General features: G+C 36.7%; 1 protein-coding gene across 8 annotated transcripts; it reads left to right on the forward strand.

The window, feature by feature from the left end:
• The first annotated feature begins 1401 nt into the window (after positions 1–1401).
• LOC112801596 (mitochondrial import inner membrane translocase subunit TIM14-1) lies at positions 1402–8284 on the forward strand. Of its 8 annotated transcripts, none has more exons than XR_011882137.1 (6): positions 1465–1550; positions 1629–1696; positions 2271–2350; positions 2628–2800; positions 3055–3305; positions 3552–3906. XR_011882137.1 is itself a non-coding variant. In XM_025844413.2 (5 exons), the coding sequence occupies exons 3-5, from the start codon at positions 2348–2350 to the stop codon at positions 3209–3211; spliced, it is 333 nt and encodes a 110-aa protein (XP_025700198.1). In that variant the 5' UTR covers positions 1402–1550; positions 1629–1696; positions 2271–2347; the 3' UTR covers positions 3212–3496. The 8 variants fall into 8 exon arrangements, 5 of the variants coding, with proteins under 5 accessions (XP_025700198.1, XP_025700202.1, XP_072093367.1 ...); XR_011882136.1 differs by lacking the exon at positions 1465–1550 and adding an exon at positions 7609–8284 and having other exon boundaries at positions 1556–1696; positions 3552–3761; XM_025844413.2 differs by lacking the exon at positions 3552–3906 and having other exon boundaries at positions 1402–1550; positions 3055–3496.
• The last annotated feature ends 11362 nt before the right edge of the window (positions 8285–19646 follow it).

Genomic DNA, 19646 nt, shown 5'->3' on the forward strand with positions numbered 1-19646 from the left:
GGAACTTTGCACTTTTGAAAGTGAGGAAGCATTATGTTACACGAATTCAGAGGACAAAGCATCTCCAAAACTCCAACATATTCTCCATTACTGCATTACAAGTAATTAATTCACGCTCTTTTATTTTTCTAATAATTCAAACTGATAATTTTAATTGAAATCCTGACTAAGAATAATAAAATAAACATAGCTTGCTTTAAACCAATAATCTCCGTGGGATCGACCCTTACTCACGTAAGGTATTACTTGGACGACCCAGTACACTTGCTGGTTAGTTGCGCAGATTGCAAAAGTGTGATTGCAATTTCGTGCACCAGTAAACCATTATTAAATCTCATTTTTTCTTTTCAAACCGTTACACATCTAAAAAATAATGAACAAAAATAAAACCCAAGTTTGAAATTGCAGCAGCGTGCGTTGAGCTTTGGGGCTACGATACTTGCCCTTAAGCATCGAGGTATAACCGCACAGGGTAAGCTCAACTTGCTAAACTACGTTTTCTAAGTCAAGCTTGGGGGTTATGTACTGTATCCCTAATACATCGGATGAACCGAGTTATACCTCGGCACGTTTACCTCTTTCAAAAATTAACTGCTCTAGCCTAACAAACTTCTCTCCATAATCTCGCCCTAAAGTCAGTCACGAAGATCTCGGCTCAAGTCAATGAGTCATTCAGTTCCAACCAGTCTATAAATCAGGAACAAGGCAGACGATGGGCATCAGAAGCATTCAACACCATCTCACTGATCATATACTCATTTCTTAAGTGATTTTTCACTGACTTGAGCGTCGGAGTCTTTTTTGCAGGTACCACGCTTGGGTCCGAATTCACAAGAATACTCTGTGTCCAGATTGAATTGTTAGACGCTTTAAATTAAGGAAAAGTATATGGAACCAACTCTAAATCAGCCAAGAATGGAACAACTTAATTAATTATAAATATAATCATTAGTTTTATTTATTTATGATTTAAAATATTGGTTATTAAATGTTTCACCACATTCAAATCAGGAGGAGATACGTTCAGTATCATTGCAACGTGAATCACAGAAACTGATTCAATTTGTTTCTGTTTCTTCGTCCTCTTTTTCTCTCCAAATGCCTAAAACATGATAAATAAGAAAATAGATTCATAACCATCTAATTTATAAAAAAAAAAGAAACATTATAATGTCTAGCATAAACACTATCCACATAAAGGTTTTGAATTTACCCACAGGCATTTGGTTGGAACCATCTTGATTCTCTAGCATTATTATTAAATTAACATAAGACCGACGTATTGTTCAGAAAGAATATTTTTTTCAGAATATATATATATATATATATATATATATATAAAATTTGTTTTTTCATTATATTTTAAAACTTTTTTGAGCTTATTTAATAGTTATAGTTAGTATCTTTTAGAATTTTTGAGTACCATTTTAGTAGTTTAGTGTTAAATTTGAAGAGAGTGGTTATTGTGCATGAGAATTTTTGTAGAGAAATCACTGAAATCAGCCGTCCTAAGCCGAAGCATAACAGTTACAGGAAGAAAAGGCAAAATTGTGAGGTTATCGATTTCATTTCCATTTCATCTTCCTCAGAAAAAAGAGAAACCCTAACTCTGCCTTGTTCGATTACAGCCTTCATAAGTCATAACTCAGAAATCAGAGCCTCCATTCTAGCCCCAGGACACCGCGTCTCCCCCACGGTATCGTCTCCTCGGTAGCTTACCCAATAAATTGTTCTCATCTCGTTTTCTCTGTTAATGTGTGTGTGTGAGAGAGATATGATAAGGAAATGGCTTTTGTTTGGGGTTGTGAATTGGTGATATAATAGTTCAAGGTAAAGAAATGTATGAGGTCTAGATTTGTGCACTGGTATATGTTGAAATAGTTATTGTCTTTGTCTTTGAATAGAAGCTGATGCTGGAGAATCTTTGTATTGTCTAAGCCAGGAATAAACATTGATGATGCTGTTGTGTGTTTCTAGCATCTTAGGCTAGAAAGAAAAGAAAGAACTTAGACCATTTTTACAGTGTCGGTGTATTTGAGATCTGAAACTGTGTTGTGACTGATCTACCTGCCTTTGAGCGGTTTTGTTAGGGTAAGAAAATTCAAGGCGACAAGAAATGGCTTCACGTTGAATGCTATTTAGTTGTCATTTAGAGTTGTTAAATTTAAAATATCGATTTTTATTTAAATTTTTAATGCCAAGAAGGCAATTAGAAATATATAAAACAGGAAAGTTCAATGAAGTTCTTATTTTCATTTTATTTTCCTCAGAGATTTCCACAAGACTTAATTGGTGGAAGGAATTTTACATTTTGCAGATTTCTTGATTGAAGGTTTCAACCGCTATTATGGTAAGGCTTGTTTTTCACGGAAACCTTGAGCTAGTCCCAATAAAACTGATGAAATTAATTTGCAAAATTATGTTCTTAAAACAAGCCCTGATTCAGTTAGTGTCTACAATTGTGAATGAGATTTTGTTGCTGTAGAAGCAGTTGTTTCAGTAATTCATGTGTAGAGAATAACGACCTTGATTTTATTTATAATATATGAAATTTAAGGTTTGTTAGCAAAGAAAATCTGTTTCCTGGTGGAGAGTTGGCGACCTTTTTTTTTTTTAACTTGGAACAGGCTACACCCTTTTTGGCAGGGCTTGCTGTAGCTGCTGCTGCCTATGCTGGTAGATATGGCATTCAGGCTTGGCAAGCATTCAAGGCAAGACCACCTAGGATGCGTAAATTTTATGAAGGTGGTTTCCAGGTTACCATGACTAGGAGGGAAGCGGCTCTCATACTCGGTGTTAGGTACTGCCATTTGTTGTTCTATTGTGATGATGATCCTCAGATGGTATCTCATTGCAACAATTACTTAAAAGAGGAAAAAATCTCTAATATCAAATAGGTTGCAACACTGTTCTCAGGTTGATTTCATTCAATTGTGAAAGGTTAATTAATCAGAGAGCTTTGAAGAGGCTTTAATAGTATCTGCTTCCATATTTTTTTATGTTTTCCTCCTTGTTTTTCCTTGTCTTGTTGATTTTCAATTGTTATGATGACAGAGAACACACTCCGACGGATAAGGTTAAAGAAGCGCATAGGAGGGTGATGATCGCGAATCATCCTGATGCAGGTGGCAGCCATTACCTGGCATCCAAAATCAATGAGGCAAAGGATGTGTTGCTTGGAAAGACAAAGGGTGGTGAATCAGCATTTTGAAAATAATTAAGTCACGCTACAGTTTAGACAGTTGTTCTTGCTGATACAAGTATTAGAGAGTGGACATGGGATAATGCACCAAAATAATCTAATGGTATAGATCTTAGCATAATTTTACATCAATATTCTTTTTATTACATCTATACTGGGATTATCATGGTGCATCGTGTCACTTGGTACATAATGATGTTCAAATTGTAATAATGTTGGACTTTAGACTGGGTGGTGCGTTTGATGTTTAAAGTTTAAACAATATGATTTGAATTTTCATGTCAGTTTCATAAACTTGGTGAGATGTGATTTATAGATGTGAATTTAATGTTTAATGTTTATTTGTCAGTTCCGCCGCGCTCCACCCTCCTATGCTCTAGTTCGGTTGCGCTCTACACTCTTCGGCTCCAGTTCTGCCGTGCTTCACCCTCCTCGGCTCCAGTTCTGCCGTGCTTCACCCTCCTCGGCTCCAGTTCTGCTGTGCTCCAACCCTCTTCTTCTCCAACCCTCTTCTTCTCCAGTTTACCAGCACTCCAGGCCACCTCTTCTCCACCTCAAAGTAAACAAGACAACTCCGAATATATAACTCAAGTCTCATGCATTCTACTATTTTTTTTTTTTTCAAGCTCATTAAAAAATACATGGGACAATTTTCAAAGTAAACATAAAATACCAAATTAATTAACTGAACTAGAAAAACTAAAGATACTACTACCAATCATGCAAAGGCTTCAAACAGATAATAGAAAATAAGACATAATACTGAAAAATAGAAAATAAGGAAAATAGCAGATAAAAAGAAGCTCAACCACTTCAATCATCCTGGTGGTCGTCTCTTCCGTGAAGGTGATTCATCTCCCTTTGGTGCCATTGATAATGAAATAAACAGAGAGCTTGCTCGACACAACACCAAACTTAAAAGTTTGCTTGTCCACAAGCAAAGAAAAACTGCAAAACGGGGAGGGATATAAAAAGCACATGGATGAGTAAAAACAAACATAATGCAGAAGAATATAAGAGTGATAGAAGGGAAAGAGAATTTTTTTTTGAGTGTGAGGGCTCGCCACTAAACGCCCAGGTCTGCGTTTAGCGCCGAGTAAACAGAAAGCTTTCACCAAATTATGCCATCTTGGGCACTACACGCTGCTAATGGCGTTTAGCGCCAAGCCACAGAAGAAATTTATCTTTTATGCCATTTCTGGCACTAAACGCCCACCCCGGCGTTTAGCGCCCTGCGAGGTAGTGGCTTCTATGCTGAAAGCCCAGGTCCGCGTTTAGCGCTAGAATCGATGTAAATACTCCTCGAAATTCGTGCTCCTCGGTGCTAAATGCCCAGCCTGGCGTTTAGCACCACCCAACAGAGAGTTGTCTTGAAGTTGGTGCCATTTCTGGTGCTGAACGCCTATCCTAGCATTTAGCGCCAGAGCACCCGAATGAACTCCTCTCCATGGTGTTTTGTTCTTCCTCAGATTCCTCCTGTTCCTATTTTAAACACTTTGCATGACCACAAATATGAATAAACCAAGAAAAACTATGAATAAAATTCATAAATAAATGAAGATCAAAATGAACACAAAATCAAAGTAAAGATTGGGTTTCCTCCCAACAAGCGCTTCTTTAACATCGCTAGCTTGACGGTTGATTCCTTGCTAAGGTGGGGGTTGATCATAGTGCTTTAACTCCTCACCTCTCACTGTAAATCTCCTCCCCGTGTTCCCATGAAGCAGTTCAATATGCTCAAGAGAGATGATTCTGTTCACTGTATAAGGTAACATAGGACTTTGAGTTAATGCCACTTTCATTCCTGGTGAGAAATCTTCAGTGGGGATCTTTTTCTTTCTCAATCCCCTGGGTGTTTTCTTCTTGGAAACTTCCTCCTTAGTGGATAACGCACACCCAACACTAAACTTAGGTTTGATGTCAGGGGGAATTGTATTGATTCCCACCAAAGGATGCTTGAACCTCAAGTGCTGTTGTGCATTATCAGAGGGTTCTTGAAGATTTGGATCAATAAGCTCAATCTTCATGAAATTTCCTACTTCACCCGAGTGATGTATGCGTTTAAAGACCTTGAAGATCAAATGCTTCTCATGCACCCTCAGCATCAATTCACCTTCTTCCACATTAATCAAAGCTCTCCTAGTGGTTGGGAATGGTCTTCCTAGGATTATAGAGGCATTTTCATCCTCCCACATGTCAAGAATTACAAAATCTACTGGGAGGAAGAACTTACCCACCTTCACTAAGATATTCTCCACTATTCCATGTGCATGCTTCAAAGTTTTATCTACCATTTGTAACGCTATTCTTGTTGGTTGTTCCTCTTTGATTTGTAGCTTCTTCATCATAGACAAGGGCGTTAAATTTATACTTGCTCCCATATCACATAAGACTTTCTCAAAGGTTATGTTTCCAATGGTACATGGTATTTGAAAGCTCTTAGGATCATGCATCTTACTTGGCAAATTACTCTGAATTATGGCACTACATTCCTTGGTCAAGACCACTGTCTCATCTCCTTTTAAAGGCCTCTTCTTGGATAGAAGCTCTTTCTTGAACTTGACATAGAGAGCTCGGCAAAAGGAATATTGATTTGTATCTTTCTGAAGACTTTCAAGAACTTTAAAAACTGCTTGACCTTGGTCTCCTTTTGAAGCCTCTGAGAATACGGCGTCTTGCTTTAGTTAACGTTGGGTACTTCTCAAGATCAACTGGAAAGGGGTTATCCGGATGCCTTGGAGGAGTATGTACTATAGTGTCTTCAGTCTTCTTCGGAGTTTCTTTTTCAACCGGTTCCTCAGTAACCTGTGCTTCCATATTTGCAACTTGTCTACTCACTACAGTGATGGATTTGCACTCCTCCCTTGGATTTGGAATTGTGTTACTAGGAAGGGCATTGGTGTTCTTCTGATCAATCTCAGTAACCTTTGTGGCTATTTGGCCCATCTGAACCTCCAAGTTCCTAAGTGAAGCTTTGGTTTCCTACATAAAACTAAGAGTACTCTTGGAGAGCTTTGCAACTATGGAGGCTAAGTTAGAGTCATTCTGAGGCTGAGATGGTGCTTACTGTGGCTAAGAGGCTTGAAACTGATAGTTGTTGAAGTTATTCTGATTAAAACTGCCTTGAAATTTATCATTAAAATTTGGCTGCCTCTGAGGTTGATCTCTCCACCCAAAGTTAGGATGATTCCTCCACCCTTGATTATATGTCTTAGAAAAATGATCATTGTTGGAGAGTCTAGAGGAATTACCCATGTAATTAACTTGTTCAGCAATAAACTGGCCATACCCATAATTATCACCTTGAGAAAAGCAACCACTCATTACATAGGAAGTATCTCGAGCATCAATGGCTAAAACTTGCATTTTACTCAAGTTTTGTGTAATATCATTAATTTATTGAGACATAGCCTTGTTTTGGGCAAGAATAGCATCCAAGGCATCCAATTCCATGACTCCATTCTTCACTATGGTCCTCTCAGAAGAGTACAAATATTGGTTGTTGGCAACCATCTCAATCAACTCCATAGCTTCATCAGGAGTCCTTTTCATGTGGGGTGATCCTCCTATAGAATTATCCATAGACATTATGGTGGTCTCAGAAATTCCATCATAAAATATTTGTAACTGAATCCAGTCTGAGAACATATCAGGAGGACACTTCCTGAGCATCAACTTGTACCTGTATTAGGCTTCATAAAGAGACTCTCTCTCTCTGTCTGAAGGTCTGAACTTCTGTCCTCGACTTAATCAGCTTCTGAGGTGGAAAGAACTTTGTCAGAAACCTGTTGACCACCTTATCCCAAGTGTCCAAGCTCTCTTTGCTGAGTGTCAAACCACTGTTTAGCTCGGTCCCGTACAACAAATGGAAAAAGAAGCATCTTGTAGACATCATGATGGACTCCATTAGTTTTCATAGTATCACAAATCTACTAGAAATTAGAAATAAACAGGTTTGGATCTTCCTACGGGAGTCTGTGAAACTGGCGATTCTACTACACCAGAGAGATCAACTGAGGTTTTAGCTCAAAATTGTTAGCAGCAATAGGGGATACAACAATGCTATTCCCATAGAAATTAGGGGTAGGAGCAGTGTATGAGCCAAGTGTTCTCCTTGGTTGTTCAGGCATATTAGGATGATTAACAACATTGGCATTGACCGTATTGTTGTTATTGTTGAGCTCCGTAATAGACTGATAAACCACTATTTTATGGTTTATATTGTGCTCAATTGAGTGGTTTTTATCAACTCTTTACCCACTTATTCATATGATTTGCATGTTTTACATTTTTCTTCTTGATTCTGTGCTATAATTGAAAACATGCTTCTTTGGTCTTAATTTTGCTATGTTTAATCCTCTCTTATTATCATTCGGTGTCTTGATATGTGTGTTAAGTGATTTCAGAGATTACAGGGCAGGAATGGCTTAAAGGATGGAAAGGAAGCATGCAAAACTAGAAGGAATACAAGGAACTGAAGGAACTGCTAAAGCTATCCAGCCTGACCTCTTGGTAATAAATCGACCATAAGTTGAGCTATAGAGGTCCAAATGATGCAGTTTTAGTTGCGTTGGAAAGCTAACATTCGCGGCTTCGCAACGATATATAATTTGCCATAGCTGCCCCAAAGTTAGGCGATGCGAACGCGTGGATGACGTGCCCACGTCACATCTGCAAATTTCAATCCACGCAAACGCGTGGACGACGCCTCCGCGTCACTTTCCCGCGACCTGTACGTACCTGAAAACGCTGGGGGCGATTTCTGGGTTGTTTCTGACCCAGTTTTTGGCCTAGAAAGCACATATTAGAGGCTATAAAGTGGGGGAATCCATTCATTGATCATATACAACATACAACATACATTCATTCATAATTCACACTTTTCATAATTTAGATGTAGTTTTTTGAGAGAGAGGCTCTCTCCTCTCTCTTAGGAATATGATTCCTCTTAAAGGATTTATGAATATTTTCATCTTCTTTATCTCAGGTTCAATGTTTCTTTTATTTATTTTCCATCTTAATTTATGAACTCCCATGTTACATTTGATATCTTTATTAATTCAATTTGAGGTATTTCAGACTCATGATTGCTTTCTTCTATTTATTATATAAATAATTTAGATTTTTCTCTTTTGGCTTTGGTTGATTAATTGGTAACTCTTGAGTTGTCAAACTCATCGTGATTGATAATTACTATCTTTGCTGATTAATTTAGATTCCTATAACTCTAGTCTTTCCTCAGGAGTTGACTAGGACTTTAGGTGTTAAATTAATTTGTCCACTTAGCTTACTTTCATAGTTAGAGGTTGACTTAGTAGGAGCAAAAATATAATTCTCATCACCATTGATAAGGATAACTAGGATAGGACTTCCAGTTTTCATACCTTGCCAAGAGTCTTATTAGTTATTAATTTATTAATTCCTTGCAATCTATTTCTCTTATTCAAACCTTTCAAAAACCCAAAAATACTGTTTTCCATAACCAATAATAAATCATACTTCCCTGCAATTCCTTGAGAAGATGACCCGAGGTTTGAATACTTTGGTTTATAAATTTTATTGGGTTTGTTACTTGTGACAACCAAAACATTTGTAAGAAAGGAATTCTTGTCGGTCTAGAAGCTATACTTACAACGTGATTATATTTGTGAAAATTCTAGATCGCGCGAGAGTTTCGTTCTTCATAGACTCTTCAACTTCCTTATTAGAGTTGTTCCTGAGGTTCTCAACAGCTTTATAAGCCCTAGCTTGTTGTAAACGCCTTCTCAAAGTCCTTTCAAATTCAGGATCAAAGTCTAGAAGAGGTTCTTTGTTCTTATTCCTGCTCATAAATAACAGAAAACAAAGAAAGGGTAGGAATCTCTACGTCAGAATGTAGAGAATTCCCAGTGAGGTATCCTATGTAAAAGAAATAAAATAAAATAAACTGCATAAATAACACTAACAATTTTGAAAATCAACAAAGAAAAATAAACCATTAAATTTGAAATTAATGAAAAGAAAATTAATCAGGAAAAATAAAATAAGATTACTAAGGGGACACTAAACTTAATTTCTGAAATTAAGGAAAAATAACTAGCTTAAATTCGAAAATATTAAGGAAATAAATCAAACAAAACTAAAGCAAAACACCTAATCTAAGGAATCAAACAACGGTTAGTTGTCAATCACAGTCAATCCCCGATAACGGCGCCAAAAACTTGGTGTGGAATTCAATGTCCACAAACTAACCGGCAAGTGCATCGGGTCATACCAAGTTATACCTCAGGTGAGTGAGGCCCGATCCCACGAGGATTGTTGGACTGAGCAACAATAGCCAAATGAATCACTTAGTCAGGTAGGTAGAAAATGCTGTTTTGAGATTCAAAAGCATTAAAATACTAACGCAGAGAGTGGGACATGCAAACAATGAAATTGATGTGAAACATATGTGAGAAAACAGTGAAGGTTTCAGATTTATTTATTCTTTCGGATTTAGTTTTCTTACCAACTATTTTAATCATGCAAGATTCATTTCATGGCAAACTGTTATTGACTAAATCCTAATTCCTTAGTGATTTAGTCTCCGCTAACCTGATAAACTGCCAATTCCTTGGTCACTTAATGTAGATTAGAAGGTTAGGTTCAATTCTAGTTTATTAGCTACAAAAACTCTAATTACCCAAATATAAGAGGATTATATGTCACGTATCCTATTAAGTATAAACAATTAGCAATTTAGGAGGAGTTTACTTTTACGCTAGTATTCAAGTGAGATAACTTTTTCAAGAATCAACAAGAATATATATTGAACAAGGTTTATTCTCCGATATACCCAGATGCATAAAATGAAGAACGAAAGTAATCCTTGAAACTGAATCAATACATTAATTAAAATAGAATGATAATGGTATTAATTCATAGAAATAAACAGAGCTCCTAACCTTAACCAAGGGAGTTTAGTGGCTCATCACTCAGAGAGAAAACTCGGGTTCCGAAAATGTGAAAGTGCGCAAGAGAGAAGATTCCCCGAAGGGCTAAATCTTTTCCCTTTCATATCTACTCTAATTTGATTTGAAATTAAAATAAAATAATAAATTCTCTAAAAGATTTTGTTTGTAAATAAAAATAACTAAAACAAAATAAAATATAACAATTAAAAGCCAAATCCAACTAAAGATGCTCCTTTGGTGAAAGTTGATTTGTGTAATTGGCGCTAAATGCCAGATTAGACATTTAGCACCCCAGTGGGCAGAAGATCCCTATTCAATTCTGTCTTCCTGGCGCTAAACGCTAGGATTGGAGTTTAGCGCCCTAATGGGTAGAGAGCTTCCATTCTCTTTTGACTTGCTGGCGCTAAATGCCAGGCTTGGCGTTTAGTGCCCCTAGTGACAGAGGCTTGGTACGTTTTGCAAGGCAGCTAGTGCTAAACACCTAGGTCCGCGTTTAGAGCTAGCTTGGTAGATTTAAAAGTCCTCTCTTTTCTTGCACATAAACTTTGCCAAACCAACTTCACCTGAAATAATTAAAACACTAAAGCAACTCAAAGTAGCATCCAAACAGGCTTCAAAAACTAAAATCTAATTAAAACTCAATAAATTTGTACCTAAAATAAATAGAAAATAAAGAAAAGATGCTTACGCATCAGTGTTCCATGCCAGCTCCTTGGCATAACACGGTTGGTTCCTTCACAGATTGATTTTTTGGGCTATTTAGGAACAAAAGTGTATGCCGTCCCATGGCTAATGTTTAGCGTACAATGGCTGGCACATGCAAGAATATTTTGGGCCAAAATAATGAAAGAAAGCTTGGCGTTCTACGGATTTATTTTGGCATGCCACGGCAAGAGTGAACAGAGAGTATTTTGGGCTAAAATAAAGTGACAATTAGCCTGGCGTCCCACGGCAATTTTCACAAAATCAGTTCCAACACTTGGAAGCTTGACTACTCAATCAATTTGGTGAAGTTATGAGATGAATTAATCATGTTAAAACCCATGGGTTGAATTAGATTGGATTGGAGTTGAATCCAACTTGAATTGGACCTGAATTTGATGTGAATTGGAATTTGAAATTGAAGGCAACTTGGGAAGGAAGTATATAAGGGGAAGAGAGAGAGAACTAAGAAGGGACCTTGGGCCATTTTTCATTCTTGTAATTTCTCTGAGACATGAGTTACTAACTCTTCTTGATTGAGGAGAAGAGTTCTGTTAATTTCTAATGGAATGAATTTATTAATACTCTATCTTTGATCCTTATTGTTTCTAAGAGAGAATTTTCGTTCTTCATTTTAATGATTCAAATTCACTGGAAAAATGGTTTGAATCTGGGTTGGATTTCATGATCAACTGAAAAATTGAGTCATGGGAATTAGGATTGAAGATCCTCTCTCTCAATTCTTTTGATTTTGAATTTAAATTTGATATGTGACATTGAATCAACTAAAATCATATCTTAGGAGTTGTGTGGTTTAGAAATCAGGATATATGCTTTATCTCTTGTCATGAGCAATTGATCCATGAATTGGCAATTGATTAAGTCAAGGGCGGTTGAATTACCAAGGAATTGGAGTTCAATCACTTAAGATTTGCCAGCGATCAATAATTATATGATTGAGATAGAGTTGAGATCTATCATTCCTGGGGAGTGAACATATCTAAACCTCAATGTTCTTCTCCATATTATCTTTTAATTGTTTGCTTACTACTTTCAACTTAGTGCTTTATTTCAATTCTGCAATTGAGATCTATTTACTGTTTATGTTCTTAATTCATTTATGAGCTTTATTGTCATTTATTAATTTTAGTCATTACCTTTTAGCTATTTACATTCTTGTCATCTACTTTTAGTCATTTACATTACAATCATTTACTTTAATACCAAGTTATTTAGTTTTATGTTATGTTCTTTGACTGATCATCACCTAAATTTAATTTGTTTAACTAGAATAGCCAATTGATTATTATTGCTTGATCCATTAATCCTCGTGGAAACGATAACCCACTCACCATGGTATTACTTGATGCGATCCGGTGCACTTGCCGGTAGTTTTGCAGATATCGATTTATAAATTCTGTATCAAGTTTTTGACACCGTTGACGGGAATTAATTGTGATTGACAATGACGATGTTAATTGGCTACCTAGATTAGACATTTCTTTTATTTTTTTACTTGTTTTATTTTTATTGTTTATGCCATTTAATTACTTACTGTACTTATTCACTTTAATTTCTGTCTATTATTTGTTTGTGATATTGCATTACTTAGCATTATTTTCACTCTGACTTAGAGGATCTCATTTACTCTGTCTATTGGTATTATGTGTGCATGCAGGGTGATCAAGAAGGAGAGTTGTTCTTATATGACCCAGAGATTGAGCGAACTCTTTGGAGAATAAGAAAACAAGCCAGGGATAAGAGAATTGTTGAGGAAAGTAAAGAAGAAGAACAATCTGAGCAGAATATGGCTGAGGATTGTAATACCCTTACAACCAGAATATCACGCTTCCGGCTGCGCCACTTTGATAGTGAGGAGTATTACGACGACTTCCATACATAAGAATAAAATAGGAGACTTTGTAAAAGTCGAACTGTATAAACTATTCTTTTAAAAACTGGAAATGATTTTTGTTTGAAAAATGCACTTACATATATACAAATCAATCACAACCATCAAAACTCCTAACCCTCTTTACAAGATACAATATTAATGACGAGGGAGATCTATAACATATGTATACAAACAGAAGCAGCGTATCTAGGAACTTAACGAAAATTCCACAAGCTTCCTCGTTGGACTCGAAAAGAGAAGTCTGTAGGAAGTGAGAACATCGTCCTCGCTAGTTCTCAGTAGAAGGTTTAAGACTTGTTATAAGAAGATATTTTAAATAAAACTATTTTCGATTGCAGAATTTAAAACTCATATTTTTCTTATAAAAATTTCATGCAAAATAACATTTCACACACTTCACCGCGTACTAAGAAAATATTTTAACCAAAACTTACCACTGATCCAACCAATCATGGCCTCTATTCCAAATTAAATTAACTCAGCCACTAACCTAAATTAAATCAACTCGGCCTTTGACCCAAAATAAAATCAACTCGACCTACAACCCAATTCAAAATAATTCACCATTAAAACTCAATCACAAAACATAATCAATCACAAGCACAAATAATGCAAGACAAACACAATAAGAGAGCAATTACAACAAGTACAACAAATAACAATTAGATAGAAATCATTAGACCAAAACATTTAAGCACACCCAAACAAAGCAAACAAATGCTGTATGATGCGTGCCTATCATACTAGCCATGAGCTCATGTGTCGGTTGAATCGCCAGAGTCTGATACATCCGGTAGCTAACTCGGACATTGTCTCTAGGTTGCGCATCCCAAGAAGAACACAAATGAAGGAGAGTATCTTTCCACCTTCTCCTGGAGAAATTACAAAGGAGAGTGCCTTTCCACCTTACAACCAAAGAAAGATGTGACACAAAACAATACAAAGGAATGTGCCTTTCTACCTTTCCCACACCCACGTCACGACAAGAGAGGGAGTCCTTTATCCTCAACTTGCCAAATCTGTGAGTGGGACAAAACCACCATCCTCACAACATCCATCATAATCTCATTCCATTCACATTCACCGTCAATCATAATCAATTCGGAATCAAAACCAAATCTTATAAACCAAAACGAAATCATTTAAACCAAAACTAATTTCAGATTCATTCTTATTTAATACATTCCCAAGAGGATTGGAAATGATTCTGTTTCTCTAAATCAGATTCAAATACTTCATCTTCCCTAAAACATCTCAAAACTTTTCTTATAAAAATTTTGCCAGCATCTCCTCTAAAACTCAAACTTTTGCCACCGTTCAAAGGTCCCAACTAAACCATTTCCAAATCTCAAATCCTTTTCCAAAATCAAACAAAAATTCAAACTTCCAAATATGAAATCATTTCCAATTCTCAAAATTATTTCCAATAAATCAACAAAATCAATTCTAATATCAAAACATTTACAAATCTCAAAATTTTTCAGCATCCACCAATTTAAAAAATTAAATTAATCAGTAAGAATTCTCAATGACTCTAACGCAATCAAGAAACCAGTATAGCCATCAAGTGACCACTTCAACAACAACCAACCAGGAAAGCAATTACATTTATTCAAAGCAACTCAGTTCATTTTGTAACACCCTACCACACAGAGTCTTATGCTTAAGTCATAAAGATGAGGTGGCAAGGTATTACGACCTCTAAAAGTAAAAAAAATGTATAAATATATAATAATAATAAGTGAAAGGAATTTATATTGAGGATCCTGTGAAGAAAATTTTAAAACAAAAGTCGTAACGCTCACATAAACGAAAAACTTGCGTATGAAGAAAACTAAGGTTCATAAACCTAAATATATAGAAAGTAAGAGCAGGGAGTCAAGGATACAAAATAACAAGTTCTTAACTCATCCTGTGAAGCTAAGGTTGGCCGGAGAAATATTTACATACAAATGTACAACCTTAAGCCCAGAGAAACTTGTTTAAAATCCCTAGTTCTCCATAAAACATCTAGGTGGTACAATAGCAAAGTAGTAATATACACATCAGGAGAGTCTAACACACACACACACACACACACACACACACACATACATATCAAAATATTAAAAGAACAAGGAAACCCCAAATGGAAACCACTTTGCTGTAAAAGCTCCAGATGCCTACCAAGGTGCCGCTCGACTTGCATCTGAAAAATAACAACACAGTATAGAATGAGAACCGGAGTTTCTTAGTATGGTAAAGGTGCCACGCATATAAGATATACGGTCCTGTGAATGCCAGAGGCAATCCTAGAACGCCGACACTCAGAGTTAAAGCTTAAGGAACTAAATAGAAGCCATAAATAAGTGGTCGTCTAAAGATTCTCAATTTAACTAAACTTAACCTATACACTAAATTTTCCTACCTTTCCTCCGTCTCCTAAGAATTGCGCAGACAAATAAGCAAAACAAGGAAAATACAAGTAGTTTACAAGTAGTACAGATAACAATTATAACAAATAACATATTATAAACACGTAGACAATCTGATAAACCCATATTTTATGATATATTCTGTACTTAATTTGAGTGATTTATTCAATCTTTCACCCACTTATTCATGTAAATTGCATGGTTTTACTTTCCCTTCCTTATTATGTGATATTTGTGAAAAACATGTTTCCTATGCTTTGAAATTAATTATTTTAATTACCGTTTATTATCATTCGATGCCGTGATTGGTGTGTTGAGTTATTCTAGATCTCCTAAGGCAGGAATGGCTTAAAGGATGGAAAGAAAACATACAAAAATGGAAGGAAAGCATAAAACGGAGTTTGTGAAGAAACTAGCAGCGACGCGACCGCATGGACGACGCGACCGCATGCCAAGCGCGAAGAAGCAGCGACGCGGCCGCATGACTGACGCAACCACGCACCTAAAGAAGAACACCTATGACGCGGCCGCATGACTGACGCGACCGCGCGACAAGGAAAACTCCAATTGACGTGACCGCGTGACCCACGCAGACGCGTGATAGAGGCCACGCACCAGAAATTGCAGAAAACGCTCATAGAGAATTCTGAAGCCCTTTTTGGCCCAAATCCAGGTCCAGAAGGCATAGACCAGAGGTTATGAAGTGAGGGAATGCATCCATTGAAGGGGGAGTCTCCAATTTTAGTCACTTTTCCATGATTTAGATTTAGTTATGGAGAGAGGTTCTCTCTTCTCTCTCTTAGGATTAGGATTTAAGATTTCTCTTAGGTTTTAGGAGTGACTCTCAATCCCAGGTTCAATGTTCTTTTACTTTATATTTATCTCTTATTTTCAGATACTTTAATGCTTATATTAGTTATGTTGCCTATTTGGCTTATGCTACATTCATGTTATGATTTTCTTTGAATTAATATTATTTGAGGTATTTCAGTTATTATTGCTTTCTTTTATTTACATGATTATTGCTTCCCATCTGAAGGCATTTTTATTCCATTAGATTTACTTTTCCCCTTTTGGTCTTGGTTAGGAAATCAGTAACTCAGGAGTTATCCAATTCAACACAATTGACAATTGTTATCTTTGCTAATTGAATTTAACTTCAATAATCCCAATCTTTTTTTAGAAAATAAATAGGATTCGAAGATCAGACTAATTAATCCCTTGACCTTCCCTTGCCTTAGTAAGGGTTAACAAAGTGGAATTAAGATTCAATTTTCATTATCATTGATAAGGATAACTAAGACTGGATTTCCAATTTCTCATACCTTGCCAAAAGTTTATTTTATAGTTATTTATTTATTTTACCTGCCATTTAAATTACTTGTTCCTCATCTTTAAAAACCCTGATTTACAATCTTCATAACCAATAATAAGAACATACCTCCCTGCAATTCCTTGAGAAGATGACCCGAGGTTTAAATACTTCGGTTATCAATTTATTTAGGGGTTTGTTACTTGTTACAATGATGCCAAGGCATCTTAGGCTAGTTTCACTAGCCTTTTTCTTTTATTTTTAGTTGTTTTATGCATTTTCTTGAGCCTTAAGTAATCATTTGGGCCAAATAGTCATGCTTGTCTTAAATCATTCAAACATGAAGATTTTGATGCAAATTCCATGAGTTTTTAGTTATATTCCTTGAATGCTATGAATGGAAGAATTCTCATGAATTTTAGCAAGACTTTGATGCAGTTGTGTGGATGATTTTAGGGAAGAAGAGGCTAGGCAAAGAAGCAACAAAAATCAATGAAGGAAGCCTGGATATCATTTATAGCGTTTAAGTTCCAGTTTAAGCTTAAACTGGAACTTAAACGCCAGGAAGGGAATTGCTCCAGGATGCTTCCAACGTTTAAGCTCCAGTTTAAGCTTAAACTGGAGCTTAAACGTGCTCGAGCTTGTGCCTCCAGGGAGTGCCAGCGTTTAAGCTCCAGTTTAAGCTTAAACTGGAGCTTAAACGTGTTATATGGAACAGCTTGACCATGCCTTCTTCAAACATAAATAACTTGAGCTACAAAACTCCAAATGAGGTGATTCAAATTGCATTGGAAAGAAGACATCTAGAGCTTTCCAAGCATATATGGCATGCATGGTGGATACTAAAAATTGAGGGAGAAAACAGCCCCGTAATGTGCATAGAAGAGCATAGTACCAACATGCAATCAGGCCAGCTGACCTCTTCACCTTCCATGGAATATAACTCGAGTTGTAGAACTCCAAATGATGCGCTTCCAGTTGCATTGGAAAGTAGACATCCAGAGCTTTCCAACGATGTATAGAAGTATGGGGTGGACAATGCAACTGAGCTCCCAAAATTGGCATTTTCGAGCACGTTTAAGTAACTTAAACGTTGGCTTAAACGCTGTCAAACCAACCAGCAACCTTGTCACCTTCAATCCAGCATAACTTGAGCTATAGAGATCCAATTGAGGTGCTTCTAGTTGCGTTAGAAAGCTGACATCCATAGCTTTCCAACGAGGTATAATAGTCTATATTTGGCATCAAATTGGCAAGGTTGACAAGAGAACAAAGTGACGACTCAAGAAAGGGGGGTGCAACGTTTGAGTGTAGTTTAACGGATCATTATCCTTTTTGGATCAATTATGTCACTCTACCCTTCAAGCAAGCAAGGCCCATCAACAACACCAAACCAAGGCCACAAGAATCATCTAGAATAGTTTATTTTTGATTGTAATTTGCTTTTAATTTCATTTTCATTTTGTAATTTAGGGAGCCTATTTAAAGGCCTTAGTTTCTGCATTTGAGACGGACGGGGATTGAAGGGGAACCCAGCCCCTGAGGGAGGATATTTTTTCTAGTTTTCATACTTTGTGTAATTGAATTCAGAGCTATGACTCACTAAACCCCTTTCATTGGGTTAGGGAGCTCTATTGTAATTCAATGAATCAATAATAGTTTTTATCATCTTCTTCAATCTTTTCTCTTGAATTTTGTTAGAAAGCTTCTCGATCTAATTCCATTGGTTAGTTGTCTTGGGAAAGAAACTTATCCATAATTGGAATCCTTCGGAACCTTGGGAAAGGAATGGAGGATTCATGCTAGAGAAGCTTTCTCACAGTGAATTGGATTGGGGTTTGGATGGATATTGTGACATGTAATCCTACCAAATTGTGGTTCATGAAACTGTGTGGTATAATCAGTGATCGAGCATCATCTCTTCTTATGAACATTTAAACCAAGGGATTGGGAATTTGTTTGTTTTTAGAGAGAATTGGTGAGCCAAGGGATTGGGATCCAATCATATAAGATTTCCAAGCAAAATTCAATGAATGCATTGGTTGAGGAAGGGATAAAAATGTGTTGATTCAGAAATCTCAATATCTCCTGAAACCCAATGAATTCCCCATTTCTGATCTACACTTTCTCTTTACATTCTGCAATTAAATTCATGCAATCACCCCCATCCCCTTTTAATTTCAGCAATTTAACTTCTCGCTCTTTAATTCATGCCATTTAAGATTCCGCAATTCTCATCTAAATCTTGATTCCGCTCAACTAGAACAAACTTCTAATCCGAATTGCTCATTCAACCAATCCTTGTGGGATTCGACCTCACTCTATTGTGAGTTTTTACTTGACGATAACCGGTGCACTTGCCGGAAGGAATTTTTGCCGATTGTGCAATTTCCTAAATCGTAGCTATCAAGTTTATGGCTATCATACAACCAAAACGTTTGTAAGAAAGGTTGATTGCTTGGTTTAGTAACTATACTTACAACAAGAGTTTACTATAACCTCTAAACCATCAATCTTCAGTTCTTCACAATCCCATATAGTTCTCAAGCAAGCAAATTAGACAATATGCACATGATGTATGCCTGTCCTATGGATGTTGATATCAACTGTCGGTTACGTAACCAGCCCGACATGTCTTGGTAGATAACCATGTGAAATTAACCATGAAAAGAATTCCAAGCTGACATGGGGGAGTCAACATCCCAAGCTCAATGATAACCATGGGCAGGATCCCAAGCTGACTGGTGCACGAAATTGTGATACACAATGGCGCCAACAACTTGGTACACACAATTGTAATCTCAACTCTTTTTCACAACTTCGCACAACTAACCAGCAAGTGCACTATGTCGTCCAAGTAATAAACCTTACGTGAGTAAGGGTCGATCCCACGGAGATTGTCGGCTTGAAGCAAGCTATGGTCACCTTGTAAATCTCAGTCAGGTGGATTCAAATGGGTTATGGAGTTTTCATAATTAAAAGATAAATAAAACATAAAATAAAGATAGAGGTAATTATGTAATTTATTGGTGGGAATTTCAGATAAGCGTATGGAGATGCTTCATCCCTCTTGAATCTCTGCTTTCCTACTGCCTTCATCCACTCCTTCATATTCCTTTCCATGGCAAGCTGTATGTTGGGCATCATCGTTGTCAATGGCTACTTCCCG

Source organism: Arachis hypogaea, chromosome 5 (assembly GCF_003086295.3).
Source record: "Arachis hypogaea cultivar Tifrunner chromosome 5, arahy.Tifrunner.gnm2.J5K5, whole genome shotgun sequence".
Classification (NCBI taxonomy): Eukaryota; Viridiplantae; Streptophyta; class Magnoliopsida; order Fabales; family Fabaceae; genus Arachis; species Arachis hypogaea.

What these genes read in the sequence shown, in the direction of transcription:
- LOC112801596 (XM_025844413.2), top strand. An exon ending in GCTCTCATACTCGGTGTTAG is followed by an intron (nt 2,801 to 3,054) that starts GTACTGCCATTT and finishes TTATGATGACAG; the next exon opens with AGAACACACTCCGACGGATA.